Here is a 21,617-nt window from a genome sequence, read left to right as displayed (position 1 = left end):
TAACTTGCTTCAATACCCAGATGGTGCTGCTCCTTTGCTTGCTTTCAGGGCTCTGTCACAGCAGCCCTTCCCCTGCCTCCCTGGGTCCCTTCTTAGAGCCTCCGTCTGCTTCTGACTTTGCACCCTTGAGCACCCCGGCCAGAGCCAGCCTCCCTCCCCAGGAGCCTGAGACCCCCTTGAGCTCAGGCTTACCCTGCAGAACTTGCCCTTGTTCCTGCCTGTTCTGTCTCTTGGTTCCACAGGGAGCAATTCCTGTCTGTTTCACAAGGCACTGTATGTGATCCACTAGGCATTACCAATATTACATTCATGGACATCCTATCATCAGCTTTATACTCAACTGTGGCTTCCAGATCTTTCTGATGTTCATCCTCCTCAGACATTTTTGGTTAATTGCTAATTGTCATTTGCTTACATACATTTTACATCCATCTCATGTAACATAATCAGTTAAAAAATAAATTACATCAATTTCCCTTCCATTTAATAGAATCTTATTCAGGAGTTTCAGCTCCAAAATAAAGATCCCAGACCTGAAATGTTCTTTCTAATCTATAATCTATACTGAAAGACTAATCTGCAATACGAAATTGCATGACAGGTTTGCAGCAAATATGATGCAGCAAATTGGTTTCTAAATATAGGCAAAGGTTAAGTTTCTTCTTATAATAATCAATGAATAATAGAAACATTCATTATCATCAAGATATTATAATTAAAATAATCAAATTCTCAAGAAACCTGGAATGAAAGCTGTGGGATTTATGAATGTAGCACAATATAACCCGAAGTGACCGTTCTGCAAAGCTGTTTGGGATTCATGCTGGCAGTTAAAACCAGGGCTCCTGCCCAGGCTGCCACAGATGAGACTGGCCTGCAATGTCTGCAGGAGCCCTCCATGCACAGGTGTGCTGTCTCCCTGCAGGAAGGGACATGAGAAATCACACCACAACAGCCAAAACCCACCAAAGCTCCACAAAACCTTCACCAGGGCAGGTGTGAAATGGTGCAGCACCACATGAGAAAGACAGGTTGGTTTTTTGAATGACTGCACAGACTGAGAACCAAATAGTTCTAAGATACAACCTAAGGGAAATTTATTTAAAGTTTTCATTCCAGGCCTGACAACACCCCGAAGCTTCTCCACTCCTGACACAAGAGCGCTCTACATTTTAAAACCTGTAGATTCCATATCTCTTCTTGGAAGCTTCAGTGGAGGGATCTTTGGTAAAACCTCTTTTGCATAAAGTGATTTAAGAAGTCCAGCTTCTCGAAGAGCTAGCTCAACACGAAGTCTAGGGTCAGAAATGATCTGTTAAGATAAACCACAGCAATAGTAAGTAGAAACAAACCAATACTTTCCTCATGTCCACAGTGTATCTTCCAGGTTATCTGTGCATGCATATATTTTAAAAGTTTTAAAAGACAGTCAAAAAATAATGGTCATAAAATAAAGCCTTCAGAAGCAGAGAAACTCTACACTGAACAAACCTTACACTGCACATATCTTGATATTATCCTTTTTAATACTAATGAACACAAACTATTTTAACCAAGAGTCCTGGTTGTCATTCCTCAGCAAAACTGCAAGGGTAGATGAGAAACTGAGTGACTTAATTCAGCCTACTCACTGAAGAGTTGCTGACTTCTCTAATGTTCCCCATCAATACAGCCCTGCTGTCAGCACAAGACTCCTAATCCCTTCCTGCTTGTTTCTATGGAATCCAAGTGCTTCAAAAGCCTTTAGGATTCTTCTCATAGCATTGCCTTGTGACTTCATGGCAATATTTTACATAACAACAATTAATGCCCATGGAAATTACTTCTGTGGTTTGTCAAAAGGTTACTTCACAAAATTTGCAGTCTCTCTGAAGTCCTTCATCCATGGGCTAAATTGGGGGACACCGAGAGCACAAGAGAGTGTCACATCCCCTTCAGTTCTAGCCCTGCTGGGACAAGCAGCCCTGGGGAGCATCAGCCACAAGCCCTGCAGCTCTGGGCTGGAGCACAGACATGCTTGACAGGAACCACGTGTTGCAGCCTGAGCTTTCCAAATCCTGTCTGGGGTTGAAATAGGAAGAATAATCTGAGAATTCCGGTACCAATCCCAAATACACTTGTCCAGAGCAATTTCAAGCTTTGGCTTTTCAGAACCCACACATTGATCAGATTTGGGAAAACATTAATAGCCAGATCTCATGTACCACATCTCTCCTTTACCAAACTGAGAAGCTTTAAAATGTCTTAAAATGGGAATTGCTGGACAAGTTTAGTTATAGACATCATTACATTTTAGCTTATTCAGTGCTAAAACAGAGCTTTTATGCCACAGAATTATATCATAGCCTTTCTCTTTCTGTAGACATAATTTTCAAATTCCAGAGTGGGAATAATTTCAAATGCATAGACTGAGCAGATGGGGAACAGCAACGGAATGAAAAAAATAAAAGGTGCTTAGTTCCATTTGAAATTGAGCTAGCACTGGCCTCAGCAACCTGAGTGACTGAAAACAGGAGCAGAGTTACTTCCATTTCCTGATTCGTTTACACCTCACTGGTTCCTTCTCCTTTAGGCCTTGCATTTCACATCCAAACAGATCTCAAATCCAGCAACAGTGCAAACACAGCCAAGATACTAAGTTTCATCTTAAGGCATTTCTACTGTGCAAAGTCTTCCAAGAAAAGAGAATAACCTCACAATTACAAAACTGTGGCAGCTCTTTTGTGTACAGTCACTTCAAATACCTAGCACACCACTAACTGGAGAAGGTGAAAAGGAGGCCCTCTTCTACACAGATGCATAAAACATGTAAAAGGAGTGAGGTTTGAAATGAGAAAATAGCAATCAGCTCAGTCAAAAGGCCTAGCAAACACAGGAACTGCCCAAGGCTCCATTTAGCCCAGTGTCCTCTCTCCAGGGGTGGGCACAGAAGATGCCCGGGAGCCCTGTACTGCATCTGAAGGGATCTCTGTGGTCCACTCTTGTGCTCCTCCAGCAACTATATTGGATCAGAGAGATTACTCCACCCATTTCTCCCAATGTTTTTATCTTTACACACATTACACTCTGCATTCAACTGTTCATGTTACTATTCAGGACACAGCATTAATATTCCTATCATGTTTCATTAAGAGATATGTACAGACAATAAACTCTGCAGACAATCACCTGCTGTTCATTGTATGTGTGCAACTTAAACAGTGGCTTCTGAAGATCAAAGTCTTCTTTGGCTCCAACACCCATCCGAGCTTTAGATGCCACCGTATCAGCCACTACTCGAGCGGGATCAGACTTTGCAACCACGGCAACCTGAAACACAGGATGTGACAGGAACCACTGATCTAAGACCTAAGGTGAGAAAGAGTCATCACCAATAACAAATCCTTTGACAACGTGATCATTTACTTGGCTTAAAAATTTCCAAAGTTGTCTTAAACCACCTTGTATCCATACAAAAAAAGTTCTAATGCTTAAAACTTGAATCCAGAGTAAAACTGCTTTGACAGAGAACAGTCACTGGGCAGATTTTTTCCTGTTTCCCAATGGGGACAATTTAATTGGCTGGACCTGACACAGGACTGTGCATGCCCAGAAACACTGTGGAGAACTGCCTGCTATGCAGGCAGGGACATTTTTCACAAGGAGAAAATCAGCCATGGGAATCATCTCCCCAGAGATGTGGTGGTTCCCCCAGCGCTGGACAGGGTGCTGGGCCATCTTGTCTAGACCATGTTTGTGCCAAGAAAGGTTGCACCAGATGTTCCTTGAGGTCCCTTCCAACCTGGTATTCTGTGATTCTGTGAAAAATGAACTGACGACCTAAAGTAACATTGTCAATACTGCAAAATATTTAATCAAATCAGATTATTAAAATAGAGCATTATTGACTAGAAAAGAGCCCGAGTCGAACAGTTTCAAAAGTGACTGAAATGACAGACAAATGATCCCATCCCTTAGGTTTCTTCATCCTTATTATGCTCAGCTCTCCCACAGGAGATGGCTTTGAGCACCTGGCCTACATTATACTTCTCTTTCTTCTTGACTTTGTACACCCAGATGCTGAAGTGAAAGCACTGATAAGGCCACAAACAGTCCATGAGGGACTAAGGAAGAATTCCTTAGATGAATAATCCTGAAGCCAAAGGACACACTGAAAGTGAGGTCAAGGCTGCATCAAATACCATATTTTTAACCATGGGTAGTCCTAGAGAGAAAGCTGCTGCATTAGTGCTGTTTAAATTATCCAAAATCCAAGAGCTCTGAAGAGCACCTTTTTTTCTCTCCCTTATTTTCCTTTGGCTGCACATTTAGGCTTTAGTTCCTGAAGTGTAAAGAATGTGAATTCCAGATTTTTCCTTTCAAACTTTGGAGGAAAAACAAGGAGATTAGATTAAAAAATATATAAATTAAGGTAAAATTACTCCTTCAAAAGTAATGAGTAGAAAAGAAGAACCACACTACATTTACTATCACAAATATAAGCAAGCATTTTTTGGGATGTTCTTTACAAAATAATGTGCAAAGGTTTTAAAGAGTTAAATCTTGCTCTGAAGAAAGGTTGTCCAAGGTTTGTAAGTTTTCAGAATTTAAAAATTATATAGATTAATCATAAATCTTCCTAAGACTTAGGCAGACTTAGGATGATTAGAAAAAAAAAATAATAATTAAAAAAAAAAAAAGAGAGATCACATCCAACCCAGAAAGAATATTATCTACCTGTGTTCAGATATCAACAGCTTCCACAGTACAATGTTCAAGCACACCAGATATATGACATGGCAGAATTACTGTTAAACTCACACCAAAAGTGCATTTTAACATCTTCAGTTACTCGCTCTTGATAGATTGTTCTTTTAGTCCTTCCCCTAATGTGACAGTGTGTTTGCATCATTAGTGCTTATGAGAGCAGTGCAGACAGAAGAGAAGCCACCTGCTGTCGGAGGGCTTCAAGGCATTTCTCCTTCTCCTCTTCCTCACGTGCTGCTCGAAGGGCCTGTTCCTTTTTCTCCAGCAACTGCTTTTCTAGTACTGCTTGTCTGAACTTTACCCTGCAAGACAGAACAAGTACAAATGGGAAAAACATCTCTTGAGCCTCATTTCAAATTTGTTACGAAAGTTCAGTTTGAAAACTAGTCTGATGTTTTCTACACCCACCTAATAACATTATGGTGGTTCATCAAAACACCTGAAAAGGGCAAAAAGTGCTTTTCCATTTGAATGTGTTCTTTTTGTTGGAGTTTTTTGGTTTGGGGTTTTTGGGGAAGCAGGGCTTGGGGAGTTGCATTTTTTTTAATTTGTTTTGGGGTTTTGTTTGTTTTAAACAACTTGGCTAACTTTTCAGAATTCCACTTCTGCAAGGCAGATTTTCCCTAGCATGCTTTATATAGCCTGTTACTCTCTTCATTCCTATTTTCTTTGCCAAGAAGAAATGTTCTCTGACATCTGTGTATGGCAGAACAACTCTTTCCTATAACCCCTTCCATAAAAAGAAACACATCACTCCCCAGCTTGTTCCTTGAAGTAAGAAAACTTGATAATTACATCCCTCTTCAAAAGGAAAAAAACTGGAGGTTAGCACCAATAATCCTGGAACTTTCCCTAATTTATTCTTCATGGTCAGCTTTTCACACCAGGCCTTTGCAGCCCCAGCAGCACCACCAGCACCTAATTTCCTAACAACCCTCCATCCCCTGCCAAGCTCCACTTCTCACAAGGCTGTAAGGTAGCCTTTGGGGTGTCACTTCTAGTCCTTATACAGGATTTACCATTGCAATGCTTTAAATTCAGAGAATTACCCTTATTTGCCCTTCAAATTTTAACCTGCCTTTAGAAAAACGGAGCAGAAAGAGCTGCTTCCACTGCAATAAAACATGTATTTTCATTTTCTTACTCTCAAAATTTTAGTAAGCTCAAAGGAGTACATAACTTGTGCTAGAAACTGCAAGAATCAGAAGTAAATGTAGAGTTATGTTGGTAGTTAGAAAAGACCACTGCATCAATAATCCAATAACAATTACCAGTGCAAACAAATTTGTCCCAGGAGAGTGGTACGAGGCTGCCTGAGGGTGCCCCAGAGAGGATTTGTTTCTTACTTGTGCTTCAGGCAGGTGAATGCTTCAGTAGCAACCTTCAGAGGTAGTTCTGTTCCAGGGAGAAACCCTGACCTTTTCATATGAAGTAAATTTAATAAAAGCAGATATTCTTATTTCTTTTCAAAAATTACAATAATTCTATTATATTGAAAACCTTTCACTCTGTTTGAGCTGACTACTTTGATACATGTTCTAAAATACTCCAGCGTTATCAAATATGAAATTCAGTACCCTGGAAGCCCCTGTAAATTACTAAAAAGGACAACTGAGGGGCACTTATCCAGGGCTAATTTAAACACTTTGTTTCCACTGTAGAAGTCTGCAGGCACATGGGAACATAAAGCATTGCTAAATGGAAACATTTTATGGCATTTCTGTAGGTGTGACTGGTGCAGCATTTCTTGCTCCTAAGGTGGTTCATCTTTTCATGACTAAGTTATCCTAAGGAGCTCATCACATGGAGCTCATGAAGAAAAGTCCAGAGGAGGCCACGGAGATAATCCAAGGGCTGGAGCAGCTCTGCTCTGGGGACAGGCTGGGAGAGTTGGGGTGTTCAGCCTGGAGAAGAGAAGGCTCCAGGGAGACCTGAGAGCACCTTCCAGTGCCTGAAGGGGCTCCAGGAAAGCTGGGGAGGGGCTTGGGACAAGGGCAGGGAGGGATGGGATGAGGGAGGATGGCTTTAAACTGAAAAAGGGAGATTTAGGTTGGACATTAGAAGGAAATTCTTCACTGTGAGCGTGGTGAGACCCTGGCCCAGGTTGCCCAGGGAAGCTGTGGCTGCCCCATCCCTGGCAGTGTTGAAGGGCAGGTTGGATGGGGCTTGGAGCAACCTGGGCTGGTGGGAGGTGTCTCTGTCCATGGCAGGGAGGGTGGATCTAGATGATCTTTAAGGTCCCTTCCAACCCAAACCATTCCATGATCCTACTCAGGCTGGAGAGACCAAGACCAGTATTAACAAAGATGAAGTTTCATGGTCAGAGGGCAATGGCAGAGCTGTGAAACCTACACCCAGGGAAGGCAGAGAACTTGTAAATACACATTAAAATTGTGTTCCTAATTCAGAACATCCTTCCAATAATTTTTAGACTTAGCTTTAAATGTTTACTTTATTTCTACATCAAGTTAATTGTCTTTCACTCTACTGCACTAATATCTTAGCTACTATTTCTTCAAAGTTAATTTTATAGAAAAGCTTGAAATTAAAATGCTTTAATATTAAATTTTGACTTTAAATGCCACAGTAAGTAACAATTTTAATAAATCTGCCGCCAAAAAAATGAGCTTAGCTGATTAGTTTCAGGAAAGCTACCTTTTTGAAGCATTGTGTGTACACACGTGATTTTTGATAAACATAATTTCAATAAAACTCTGCTTTCAGACACTGCCTCCTAAACATTCAATAGGAAATAATAAACTACTGCATTTACTATGAAACCTTTAGCAAAACTTTGGAAGACTGGTGAGGTTTTCTGCCCTGTGCCACAACTTCTCCTGCAGACGTTTCCAGGTGAACCAGCCTCCTCCCAGCCCAGAGGCAGTTCCTGTGCAGCAGGGGAGAGGAGCAGGAGCAGCCTCGGTGCCCCAAGGGCTGCAGCTCTGCCCCCTGCCAGGGGCTCTGCCTGGGCTCAGCACAGCACAGGGGTTGAAATGCCCTGTGCCACACTTGTTACTGCTGTTAATGCAGAGCTACATCTCTCTGCCCTGATAAAAATAGAGACAAGCATGGAGTCATTTCAAAGAGTCATTCATCTCCACAGAGTAAGCACTTCTCTGTAACCCCTTCTGTTTGGCACAGGGTGCCAGTTCTGGGTAACACGAAGCCAAAGCTTTAATGACTTCTGACTCATAATAGCCCGGAGGTGTGATTATTTCCTTCCTGCATTCCTCAATGAACTGTGCCATTTTCTTGTATTTTATTCTCCAACGTACATTAGCATAAGAAAAGAACCCTCCCCAGTGCCACAGAGCAGTGCACAGGTTATAAGACAAGTAATTTTTCTCCTGATCAGTTCAGCTGAAAACTCAGTAATTCAAGTACGTGTGTTTCTTCTGCTATGAGCTGAATTCAGGCAGGAATGTTTAAGGAAAGGTACAGATACCAGTAGCTTGAGGATACAGATGTGTCACAGCAAAGTATCATCCATCACAAGGTAAGTTTGAAGCCATGTTTCCCACAGAATGCTTAACACCAATTCAATATTCTAATGCCAATGGTACTTTAACCCTATTTTTAATTATGTTTCCGGTCCATGCAACTTGGTGGCTCCCTCTACGTAAAAAAAGTAAGCCTGTGATTTGAGAGCAATTATAACCAGACTACAAACGGGGCTTTTGTTGTTGTTGTTGTTTATGCTCCTCTGTGACCAAGGAGTTCCTTTACGAAATCAAGTATTTCTTCAACAGGTCATTACAGGCCACATTCTGCAACCAAGACTTGGCAAGGATTGAAATGTTAACAGGCTGAAGTCCTGAATTACATCAAACAGGTGAAGAGCATCTACAACTAGATGTGCAGTTCAAGACCCTCTAAAAGAGTATCTTTGAGGCTGTCAGGTGCTTAATGTGCTCCTCAGACTTCCCTCTCAAACAAACCAAACCTGATTAGAAATAATTTTGCAAAGTGGGAATGTAGTAGGTGGTATTACCAAGCTACAATTAAAAAGATCACAAAGGGAGCTGATTTTCATGAGCCTACCCTGTAATGGTGACAAGTTAGGACTGACAAAGGTCTAGACTTTGATGGATATGAATGAACTCAAACTACCAAGTATTTTGCATCCAGGACACAACCATGAGACAACCTTGGTCGATAGACTGGGGGAACTGCCAAACAGGAAGAAAACAAAACAAAATAAAACAAAACTTATCTCAATTTATTCTAACTTAGAAAGTTGGGAGATGAAAGCAAATTAGCTTAGACGTTCCAATTGATACTATAGGTATTCTCATTTAGTTTCCTTTACCTCTCTCTGTCTTTAACTGCTTGTTCAGCCAATAATCTTCTTAATTCCTCCAGACGTCGCAGATCTTCCTCTTCCTGTTCTTGCCACTTGAGCTGTTTCTCAGCCCAGTACTGCTTCACCTGGAGTTTGAACCCAGTATAAACACAGTGACAATCACTCACAAGCCAAGGCAGCATGAACAAATAAAGAAAAGCATTAAGTGAAAGAAAATCCAATGTTCATCTTTTTATACTAAAATTTATGTATTAGAACAGTATCCTAAGAATTTTAATAATCTAATAAAAAGTTAATTACAAAAATAATTATAAAAGCAATTGAAATTACACCTCAATAATCTGTTGAACTTACAACTAAATGCATAAAGTTCCTGTGGAGGTCTGAGACCTCATCCTACCTCCCAAATACAGGCAACAACTTACAATGAAATCTACTTATGGAATCATCTCACAAAGGAAAATCTTCATAAAATGGCAATAAAAATAATTTCTGTATCAGCCTCTTTTGCAGGTTTCAGTTGAAGTGGCAGTAAAAATACCATTCACTTGTATATGATTGATTTTGTGCAGAAAAACCTGTAACTATTAATATTCAGAACAAAACAGGTCGTCCAAATGGTGCTTCTGCTTCAGAATTCCCAGCCTCTCACCCAATAATTTCTTCAACAGCCCATCTTTACACATGAAGGACATGAAAACAAGGATGGCTATTAACCCCACTGCCTAGAATGCTTCTATATTTTTTCTAATACTTACATTTGTGAAGCCTCTCTTTTGCAGTTCTTCCCTGTCTGTATTCCACATTGCCTGAAAGCTTTCTCCTAGGCTCTAGTTAGGGGACAGTGGATATTTCTGAAACCCCATGTTTAAATACATAGGGAAAAGCTCTGCTCTGCAGCCCCAGAGAGCAAGGGCAGCATTGGTGTTCAGGATTTCATGCCCTTGCACACGTTCTCACACCTGGCACAGCCTGCCCAGGTTGCACACTAGCAGTGTGTGGGCACTTCTCCTCTGTTCATGAACACTGTAGATGGGCACGTTCCCCTCCTGCTGCCCCTGTACCCAAGGGAGCAGCAGCTGCAGAAGGCTGGCAGCCCTTCCCAAGCACCTCGGAGGTCACCTACTCAAATGAAGCCAAGGCTGCTGACCTCAGGCAGCTGCTGTTGCACCTGCGCACAGGCAGGGGTCTGCTCTGGAGGGACGTGGTGCACAGACCAGCGAGAGGGGGAAGTCTGCAGGGCCAGAACCCTGACTGATCAGGGAGCGCTGCTGGGGGTTAGGGCAGCACAGCCTCACCAGCCCCAGCCCCTCCTGCCAGGACAAACCCAGCAGGAGGAAAGACAGACATGCAGAACAAGCTGGAACAAAAAGCAAAGCAGCAGCAAAGTGTCTTAAAACCTCAGCAGCAAGCCACCATGAAACAGGGGCTGCCCTCCCTGCACCTGTTCCAGTGCTGGTGCACAAACCAGTCTCACCATGACATGCTCATTATCCACACCAGCCAAAACTTCATCATGGCATCTCACCCTGGACACTCTCACGAAGAAGATGAATGCAGACACCAAATGTGGAAGTTCTGCCTTCAATTGTTATCTTATAACTTTAAATCCAGCATGTTAGAACAGTAACAACACATCAACCAAGACCAAATGCCAGGAAACATATGTCAGCATGTAAAAAAACCCTCAACAAATACACAATGAAGTTTTGTAGCAGAATGCATGTGCACATCATCTTGAAAAATTCCTGTTTTTTTATAGAGGTTTATCTCTAAAATTTCACCACCAATATCTACAATAAGCCTATTAAAGATAAAAATAATACTGGTTTAAACTGAGATTCTCTGAAAGGGCACGTTTTGCAACCACATAAACATGGCTTTCTCAGCTTTGGACACTGAAGTGACAGTCTCAAACATTAGACATAATTTGTTTTATTTATCCTTAAAGTTAAAATAAGGATAAAACCATGAATTACCTGGTCAGACCTCATAGCTGGGCAGTGCTCTGGACTAGGGACCTCCTGAGGTCCCTTCCAATGTGAACTTTTCTGATTTCTATGAAAAGTAAGAGCATTTTGTGCATCTTGAAGGAAAGAGAAACCTCTCTTGAAACTGACTTTCGGACAGTCAGTTGCCATGTTGCTAACTGTATGATCTAGCATAGTTTAACACAAAGATTGTGCTCTGTCAAGAACATACATTTGCTTCTTTATGATAAACTGCAGAAAAAGAATAAAATCAAGTGACCAATGTAAGTAGCAACTTATTTAGCTGGAGAAGAAATTGGATACACGCAGTGTACAAGCACAGTCATGACCAAGAAGGATGAACTCACAAATACAATTAAATCAATTTGAAATTAGGCAGCTTTTCAAATGTTGGCTCTGGGGGCTTGCAGCAATGACAAATCCTGAGGAGCTAACAGCCTCCAGCTGCAGATAAGAAGGCTTCAGCAGCTTCAGCTTCTTTTCTCCAGGTGGCACTTTCTGTCAAGTGCTTCTTGGCAGAACTGTTGATAGAACCAAACTCAACAGCTTTGCAAACTACCACCAGGAACACAATAAGCCACAAGAGCTTGTGCTCTTGACCTGCTTCACATGGCATGAAGATGGATTTCTTTGGGCAAAGTAAGGAAAATATATTTGAGTGCTATAAAAATAGACAGGAAAATTCCAAGTAGTGTAGGACTTTATTTTCATTCTTCTGCTAAGGCAGTTTCACCCACCCACAAGTGATTTCTTTTGCTCTGCTGTAATTTCTTTTCTGCTTTTAGTAAGTGTTGTAAATTATTCTAGTAACAGCTTGATCAAATTGCTCTAAGTATGGGTAGTTTTGTGATTGTTTTTGCATATTTTGTTTTTTCCCTGCAAGGAATCTCACTGCAATAGACACCTCTACAGACACGAGAATCCCTCAGATTCTAGGCAGTCTAACTGGCTAGTCAGTGGTGTTTGCTCCCAGACACACAGAAACGTGGCAGATAAAGGCAAGAGGGCAAAATCAAACAGCAAACATGGAATCATAGAATGTCTTGGGTTGGAAGAGAGCTACAAAGGTCACCTAATCCAACCTCTCTACAATAAGCAGGGACATCTCCAACTAGAAACATGGCAACATAGATAAAATATTGTTTTCTTCCTCCTTTTGCACAGGCTTCTGTAGTGTGACAAATACTGACGTCACTAAAGCCTTCAGATGCATCCTGAAAACATTGGTTTAGCTTTGTTTTAACTCTGCTTCTACCTGGCATGTTAGAAGAGCACAGCTTCTAGTGCCCCTTCTTGCAAACGCGCTAGCACGAGTAGTCCTGCAAGAGCAACTCAGACTATCTACTCATCAGCATTTGGAAGACAAAGCAGTAAGAATCTGCGACATTCGCTGCCTTGTTTTTTCCATAAATAATTATGGAGTTACAAATACACTACAGGTGAGTTGGACTCCATGCCAGAATTCAGTGTAAAACGTAACAAGAAAGAGAGGCAAAGTTTTAATAAAACAAACTCCTGGATTTTTGCCATATTATTTGACTAAAAAGGTCAGCACAAGTACCTAGGTGAGACAGCTTGATTTTCTACAAGCATTACATTCACTGTAGTAAATGCTGATTTTCTATGAAGTTCAGACTTAAGCAGCAGAGGATGCACCCATTTCCCAAGGAGTCAGCACACAGACTGGCCCCCTGCACTGGTTCAGAGCACCCCGTGTGCCCCACTGGTGCATCCTGTGCTGCACAGTGCACAGGCTGCCCTGCAGACAGGGTGCTGGAGGGCTCTTTGCTGCATTGCAGCACACTGGACTGCAGCACTGGAAGCTTTCAGAATCTTTGCCACGCTGCTCAAAAGCACAAATCTGGAAAAGTCAGAAACCCAGCAGTGCCCCTGTGCCAGTGACACAGAGATGGCAGCATAGACTTCCCTGGGTAGGGTCATGTTTGGCTTTTGGGAAACATACTGAAGTAACACAACTGGTGTGTAAGACTAGGCAGCTTTAAAGTGAAAATGGACAGCAGCAAGACAACTAACCACTTGCTCATCCCTGTCCTAATAATCAATACTTTACAAGAATACCCAGTAGTGAGAGCAGTTAAAGATTTAAAACGTAATTGTATACATTAACATACACAAAAAGTATAAAAGTTTCTCATACTTTCTCTTTCTCCTGAGCTCTACGAATCACTTCCTGCTCTTTCTGTAGCCTCTCTTTCTCATCCTTCTCTTCTTTTCTTCTGGCAGCTACAGCAGCTTCCAGTTCAGCAGCCTCTTTCTGCTGTGCTTTCCACTGCACAACCTGTAAGAGATGGTTGAAAAGACAGTCCTGCAGCAGCCACATGTAATACTGTGATCCTGCCAAACAGACTGGGAAGGAAACCCATGTAATCCAAACTAAGATTTAGAACCTTGTCAGCAACACACAACCACTTCGACAGCACCACCTTTCTGCACGTTCACGTGCAATTCACAACTGACTGGCAAAATATGCAATAAACTCTCATATGAAAAGATTTTAGGCAAAATTGCCAAACCCAGTAACATCAGATCTAAAATTCCCCTCCAGCACTTAGACTTCCAAGAACATAGTTTCTTCACTAGCCCATGAAGAAATGGAGAACCACCCTAGCAGACCAGAGAGCACTCGCTCCCTCAACTCAGGCACTTCTGTACCAGCAGGTCCCCTGCCCCAGAGGCTTCACCTTGTGTCAGCTTTCAGACTGTGCAGAATGAGTCCAGAGTCCCTGCCACCCATGCCTGCTGTGGGTCTGTGTGCCTGACACCCAGGGCCAGGACAAACAATCCCCTGTCCTTATTGTGTCTGGTTTAAAAACTAGGAGCTAGACTGTCTGAACTGACAAAGGATACAGAGGATCTCCTCCCATGGAAACCCAGCCCGCAGCTGTATCTGCCTTGCAAACTACACCCGAGTTTCCAACACCCTGTGGTGCTGTGGGAACCCAGTCCTGGCTGAGAGCCTCTGGGCACTGCTGCAGAACCAAGAACAGCAAAGGTCAGGCAGTGAAATGCAGCATAATGCTTTTAATACTTTGCTGGTTAAAAGTGACTACCTGATGCTGAATTTCCAGCATTCCCACAACTTAAGCTTTTCAAGAAAACCCACTGTGTTCACCAGGTTTTCCCCCAGATGTCGTACCACACAGATCTGAAGAACAAAAAAATAAATCCTGAGCAATAAATCTGATGCACTAATCTGGGACCACAGAATGCACCCAAAAAACTAATGTGTTTTTGATTGCATTCTTTCATTCCTACAAGTGTAAAATCAGACAGGTAGAGCTTACTATGTCAAGAGTTAGTGTTCTGTTTAAATACTTAAAAATTCTAGTAGTCAAACTAATATTGAAAATACACTGAAAACTGTTTCCCCTACCACTCCTTACACAAAGCAGCTTAGATTGCAGCAGTACAAGCACTGCCAACATGAAGTTCTGAAAGTTTTTAATTACAAGTGGCATTTCAAGTACATTTCAGAGTTCATGTATTATTAGAGGAGCTTTTGCCAAGTGAATTTTAAAATTCCCGTGCTGAACAGAATGCATACATACCTATTTTCAGTTAATTATTTCAATATTGCATATTACAATGATGTAAAGTACACCAAAAACTAATTAAAGACATAAAGTAGTTCTTCCCCTCTAACACCTGAGTAGTAATAATGCATTTGCCATGTACCTAATGCTACAGATACATCTCTTTTAACGACAAAACACTTTCAAGACACTTTCCTTGGGAATTCCCATTAAATTAGCACACGTTAACACAGCATCACATAAGGTTTTCTCTTTAAGGAACACTGACTTACGCTATTAACAGGTCTGGAAGCTTCCAAGGGTGGCACCAGAGAGTTGGCATCAAGCTGCTTCTAGCAGCTAAACTGCACAGCAAGAGAAACAGGAACATGGGACAACTCAGTGGTGTAGAGGGTCTGCAGGGCAAAGGTTATCCAGGGAGTAAAACCAGCCTTTGAAAACTGAGGAGAAATACACCACAAACCAAGAGGACACAGAATGCGTGGGAGGAATGTTGTCAGAAAATGACTAAACAAAGCTCCAGATCCGTGTTCTCCCAGGATACACTGTGCTACACAGATATAAAAAGCTGCTAGAATTCAAATTCTAAGCAAGAATAACCAATAATCATGTGATAAAGTCAGTACTGTTTGTCATAACCAAAGGCATAAAAAGAAAATCTTTTGATATCCACCTGATTCTTTCTAGTTCACTCTTTCAACCATATAAAATGACCAAAACCCACTACACTTTCAGAATCTCCCAGAGCTTTACTAACCTCTGAAATATTTCTGCACATCTTTCCTTATTTTTATTACGGTTTGCAGGTTTCTTCTCTTCAAACTGTACATTACTGACTCTAAGAATGCCATGGAAAAAAATTCAGAGTCTCTCTTTAAGAACAATAACTTCGTTTCTGAAGATGCTACATAGTGAAGTAGCACTGCAAGGTCTGGCTGGGTGAGTGGAGGAGGCATGCAGCAGGATGATGCCACCCCAGCACTGGTGGAAGAACCAGCACTTCCATGGTGCCATCACCAAACACCCCAGGGCAACATCAGCTGCAGCACTAGGGTTGCATGGTCAGAAACGTTGAACTGTGATTACAAGATGAGTAAAGATTCAAACACTATTTAAAGGAATTCAACAGGGAAAAAAAAACTAAGCATAAAACAAGGAATCAGAGAATGCTTGTTTCATAGTTGGGGCAGCACAGAGCACCTAAGCTTAGTGTTACATTGTGCACCAAGAAGTGATGTAAGCAGCAGTAAAGCTCCTCTTGTGCAGCAAAGCTCTCTGTGAGGCTCCTGAAGGTACCCCTGAACACAGAGAACAAACTCAGCAGCTTTTCAGCTTGTCCAGGCAGAGCCTAAGTAACCAAGTACCACGAAATAGGCTCTGGAAAGGATGAGCATCGAATTGCATGGGAACCCACATCCACAACATTCCCATAGGATTATTCAGGCTAGAGTCCTCTCTCTAGGTCATCCAAGGCTTCCCTCCAGCTACTTACACTGCACTCACATGCAGCTCAGGAGACAGGAGTCCTGGAACCAACAGAGTTCAAAAGCACAGCAAAGAAGCATCCATGCTTCAGATAATCAGACTGCTCTACCTCTGTGCCAGGACTGGCTCCTCTCCCTTCCCACCTTCCCTGCAGCAGCATCACCTTCTCTGCCCTGCTTCTCACTACATATGGAACTGGGAGTTACCCCGTTTATGGCAGGGCAGTGATACCTCTCCATTTTCCCAGATGGAAGCCACAAGGCACAGCAGGGAAAAAAATGCCTCTTTGTTGCAAGTTTGGATTCAAACCACATCAACCATGATGTTTTTCCTTTACGTTCTAAGATAAGGACTGCAGCCTCAGAACAAGCTGGTGGCACAGGGAGTTCTGTCTACAGACAAGGCCATTTGAGAAGCATGATTTTCTAGTGTGCACTGAAAAACAGAACTAAGCAAAAAAGATGTAGCAGGTGATTAGGTGATAAAAAGTTAGAGGCTAAAGGAATTACAGGATTGCAACATCAGGTCTTCAGTAAGGATATTCTTCTCAGTTCAGTTCCTAATGGACACATCATCCCATCAGTGAGGATGATTTAGTAAATTTGGCAAACTTATTTCCCCACACTAGAGAAGTTAATTACTTTTTATCTACTACAGAACTGGCCAAAGAGCACAGTCAAACTAAGACCACTAGATTAACATGGAAAAGTCATTAAAAGGTGACTTTCATTACCAGCAGTGTGGCCTCTTCCCTTGCAATACAGCTTAGTCATTAATACTTCAGATAGAAGCAGTGCTTGCTGATCTATGTGTCTTGCTTGAGCAACTCCCTTTCATTCTAAGGTGGAGAAAAAGGAAAGATTTTTAAGAAAAGGGGAAGGAAATGTAGAGGAAAATGATATTTCTAAATCTATCAAACTCTGTTGAAATCTTCTCACAAGGTGTGCCTAATACTTTGTCTGAGGACACAGCAGATTTAAGGGGTTACCATCCCAAATGTTGTTTCTTCCCTCCTTGTGCAGTTCATAGCTCTGTGTTATGGTGACATGACTGTAAGGCCAGAACAGAAAGGCAGGAGTGTTCTGCTGTGTCAGTGTTTGCTGCCCTAGAACCTCTATCATGGGGGTCTGTTTTATCACCTAATCACCTGCTACATCTTTTTTGCTTAGTTCTGTTTTTCAGTGCACACTAGAAAATCATGCTTCTCAAATGGCCTTGTCTGTAGACAGAACTCCCTGTGCCACCAGCTTGTTCTGAGGCTGCAGTCCTTATCTTAGAACGTAAAGGAAAAACATCATGGTTGATGTGGTTTGAATCCAAACTTGCAACAAAGAGGCATTTTTTTCCCTGCTGTGCCTTGTGGCTTCCATCTGGGAAAATGGAGAGGTATCACTGCCCTGCCATAAATGGGGTAACTCCCAGTTCCATACGTAGTGAGAAGCAGGGCAGAGAAGGTGATGCTGCTGCAGGGAAGGTGGGAAGGGAGAGGAGCCAGTCCTGGCACAGAGGTAGAGCAGTCTGATTATCTGAAATGGACACAGTATGAAGCACACCAGACAGGAGTGATTCTGCATCACTCATTTGAAGTGAAACCCTCCATGGTTTTGTTTGTTTTCCCACAGCAAAGAGGAGTGTTTAAGAGATGTGCCAGCAACATTAGCTCTTGAAGAAGGTGCAGTGTATCCTCCTGGTACTGTCCCTGTCACACTGTGTTCACTCGGATGACTGCCACGTGGTCCTCATGATTTATTTCACCTGAGCTAAACAAGTTGTCTCAAAATCCCTCCTTAGAGACTGATTTTTGAGACATTGATCATCTGTGAGATGGAACGTGGAAGAAGAATTTGAAAATCCTTTCCCCAAGTAAAAACTGCTATAAACATTAATTTAACTTCTATGTTACTTTACTTTTTAATTGTTGTATCACCTCTTGTCAGTCATAAGGCCTAGAGTCTCACTGATGGCCTAGTTGCTCCTAGTGCATTTAAAACAGCTTTAAATAATATATTTTTAGTCTGATTGCTATGCCTTTGGTTTGTTGTTGGCAGACCAAAATAATTATATAAAAGTTGGGTGATATCATGTGGTTATTGCAGTAATAAAAAAATACACAGCCTGTCACATTTGAGTATTTTCTCTCCTTTGCACTGCTCTATCTGTACCACAACTAGGAGCAAACTGATTTGCACACACAAAGAAAGAGGCAGTCTTTTGAAAAACCCCACAAACTCAAAGCAGCTAAAAATGTGCGGAAATATATCCCTTTAAAACCAAATAAGTAACACAGGCTAAACAGTTTACTGATTGGAAGTTAAATGAAAGGTGTCATATTCTGAGTCTAGTCTTCTCCTATCATTAGCAGCTGCTTAAACAATCCATTTTGATTTTAATGTATTTTTCCATATTCTGTCTGTAAAACAGATCTAATGATCCTTGGCATTTCTAGAACTGCTTACATACACACATCTTACAGTGTGTGTTGTAATAGCTTCATTTTACAGCTGATGTAAATTGGCTATAAATGCTGTGGCTTTCTCTGAAGCCTGCTGTTGTAATGAAGATCTACATGTCTCACACTCAGGATACAAACTCTTCACAAACATACCTAGGGTTTACTATACAGATGGATCATGATAGCAACTACATTTTCCCTCTGGAAAAAGGATACATGAAAGATTTCCTTATGCTTAACTTAGTGAAATTTAAAAAATTAAGTCAATTAATGCTAAAAAAAATACTGGGAGAACAGCCCTGACATCCCTGTTTTCCAGCTCTACACTCATTGATTTAGAGACAGATTCACTTTTACCCTCATCTTACAGATCCCTGCCAGGATGGGTTTTATCAGTGTAAATGAATGGAGACTTACTTTTCACCTGACAGCTGCCAACAGCCACCTTCCTCACAATGACACTCTGCAGTTGCCCACTTCAGTAGTGTAGAAAGACAAGTCTGTAAAATTAACTATAACTGGGAAAAGTATAAGTTTTCAAATGCATATACACACTGAATCCAGACAAAAGCCATGGATACATCCAGAAGAGCTTCTTTGAAAGCCACCTAGCTCCTTGCCCAATTTCAGCTTCCATCCTCTAGCCCCTTCAGCTGTAGAGCCCATCAAAACAAGGTCACAATCATATCCTCCTTCAATGAAAAAAACCTGCACCTTCTTCATTCCTCTTTTCTGGGAAACAGGTGAATTGGTTTTGATCAGACACTCAACATTTTAACAGAGCTACCTTTGAAAGCAACCCTTGAAATGTGCAGGACTAATAGGTTTAACTTTCAAACAGTTGCAGGTTACTGGAAACAGGAGGTCAGAATCCAAAAACTTTCAGACAAAATTCAAGGCGTCAGTGAGAATCTTAAACGTGGAGACAACGTAAGTTCTGCAACACTTGCTTGTCACTTCTTGTAGCGGGGGGAGGAAATTAAATAATAATAATATATAGGCTGACATGTACATTCACATTTCCGAAATCAATGGCCCTTCCACCTCTGACTGGGCAGGTAAGAGACACACTGCAAGCCCAGAAGGGGAGGCCTAGGGAAAACAACAACACACCCCCCCGGCTCTGGAGAACAGCTCCTTACTCCACTTGGCTCCAGGGAAGTCTGCCACAGGAGTTGCAGTGGGACACTCCCCACTCAGCCAACCCAGACAGCTTCCACCCCTCCAGTGTTTAGATTCAAACCTTCCTACAACTGATGGCTCCAGAACAGGACACAGCAGGTTTTTCATGTGACAAGCATCAACATAAAAAATCTTAATCACAGTGCAGGTTTACTGTGTTTTTCTGCTTGTAGAAAAGCAAAATCAAGTGTCAGGTATTTCACTGAAAGGTAAGGGTTCAAAAGAGACAACTGGTAAAATGAGAACAATACACCATGAATGCTTTCAGGTGTTAATTTCTGTGCCAGTGGAAAATCCCAGAGAGCAGTTTAAACAAATCTTAACATGCCTTTCATGCCCAGAAACATGATTCCCCTTACAAATGCCTCAGGCATCAACACCTAACACTTTCCTCTTGTGTCCAGACTCTTCCCATTTTATTCTATTCTCTTAAAGAAAAAAAAAAAATACACAAAAAACCCCCACACCCAAACAACAACAACAAAAAAACACCAAAAAACCCAACCGAAAACACAAACAGGTATTTTTCTCTTTTTTCACCTCTTAACACAGTAAATAACTTTTCGGAATATTGCTAAACCTCCATAACAAGGGCAAGCAAGTTAGGGGATAATTTTTTTTTCAGGTGTTAAAGAATTCTTAAAAGTAACAGAAGGACAGACAGATACCCATTATTTCTCTGAAAACAAACTGGTAGTAATCTAAAAAGGTGGTGGTAGTGATGATAAGTGGAAAGTGTTTCACTTCCACTTTGAGCATCCAGCATTGAAAGCAACTCTGAAGCAAGCCCCACACAGTATAGATATCAATCCCACTTTGCTGAAGAAGAAACAGAAACACAAATAAGTTGTGATCTTTCAAGGTTACAAAGGAACCCAAGGAATATGATGCCAGACCTTTACTCCTGAAGCTTGAACAAGAACAAATCTTGTTCTTCCAATACCGTAATGCAGTGCAAACTCTTTGATGGTACTCAAGATCCATCAAAATCAAGGTGACTGCAGTTTATACAGAGATCAGACCCACAGTGTGACACTCACAGCAAGGCCTTGTCACAGTGTAATGCTGGGCCAGCCACTGAGGCTTGTCAGGTAATCAAATTCTTAATTAAAAAAAGACAAACTAAGGTCATGAGTTGGTTGAAACACCAACAACGATTCTTACTGGTAACGGAACAGAATCTTCACAACCATTTGCAACTCAAGCTTCAACAAAGGTGCTGATCTCAGAGGGAAAACAAGCAAACTACACCTAACTGCCCAAACCAATTCAACTGGGCAGTAAAAACAGGCTTGGGAGAACCAGCTTCAGTTAGTTTTCCTTCACTTAAACACTCTGACTTCATTCTGAATTTACCAGTCAAACCCAGATTTGCATGCAGTACATTTAACTGAACCTACCTTTGCCTTCAGGTCGGCACAGATCTCCTGCTGCCTTTGTCTGGTGTTAGCCAGCTCCACCTGGGCCTCACGAGCAGCAGAGGCTTCAGCAGCAGCTGCCGCCGCCTTCAGCACAAAGCCCTTCCTGGCCTGAGCCCAGCCACACAACAAGGCCCTGCTCTGATCCCTGAAGAGACAGCAACGGTGCCAAGCTTTCTCATAAGCAACCTAAAAAAGTAAAGCCTTTCAGAAAGGTTTTTAATCTATGCATAAGTAAAAGAATTCTAGACATCTTTGCAAGCCTTGGATACAGCTGGTTTGGTGCTTGCACCACCAACACTGCTCGGGAAGCCATGAGTGCTGTGCCAGGTGGGCTGCAGGACCCAGCAGGGGTAGGTCATGCCAGCCCTCCAGGCTCTCCCTGTTCACCTGGACCTTGTGGCACTGCAGGATCCTGATGCCTTTTTTCTGAACTAGGCTTTTGGAATATGAATCAATCGATCCTGCCCTAAAGTACATAAAATG

At 41.9% G+C, this 21,617-nt stretch overlaps 1 protein-coding gene across 1 annotated transcript in view; it reads right to left on the bottom strand.

Annotated features, from left to right (window-relative positions):
• Window positions 1–746: 746 nt before the first annotated feature.
• CCDC148 (coiled-coil domain containing 148) overlaps window positions 747–21,617 on the bottom strand; it is a 51,394-nt gene continuing 30,523 nt past the window's right edge. The window contains exons 10-15 of the mRNA XM_051624094.1: window positions 21,114–21,320; window positions 13,199–13,339; window positions 9,056–9,174; window positions 4,931–5,048; window positions 3,169–3,309; window positions 747–1,312 (exon numbers count right to left, since the gene is read on the bottom strand). Coding sequence (XP_051480054.1) covers window positions 1,166–1,312; window positions 3,169–3,309; window positions 4,931–5,048; window positions 9,056–9,174; window positions 13,199–13,339; window positions 21,114–21,320 — 873 coding nt within the window. The 3' untranslated portion in view covers window positions 747–1,165. The remainder of the gene's footprint in view (window positions 1,313–3,168; window positions 3,310–4,930; window positions 5,049–9,055; window positions 9,175–13,198; window positions 13,340–21,113; window positions 21,321–21,617) is intronic.

This window comes from Apus apus, chromosome 6 (assembly GCF_020740795.1).
Source record: "Apus apus isolate bApuApu2 chromosome 6, bApuApu2.pri.cur, whole genome shotgun sequence".
NCBI classification, from domain to species: domain Eukaryota; kingdom Metazoa; phylum Chordata; class Aves; order Apodiformes; family Apodidae; genus Apus; species Apus apus.
The sequence above is the reverse complement of the archived record's forward strand: the minus strand, read 5'-3'. Positions and strand labels throughout refer to the sequence as shown.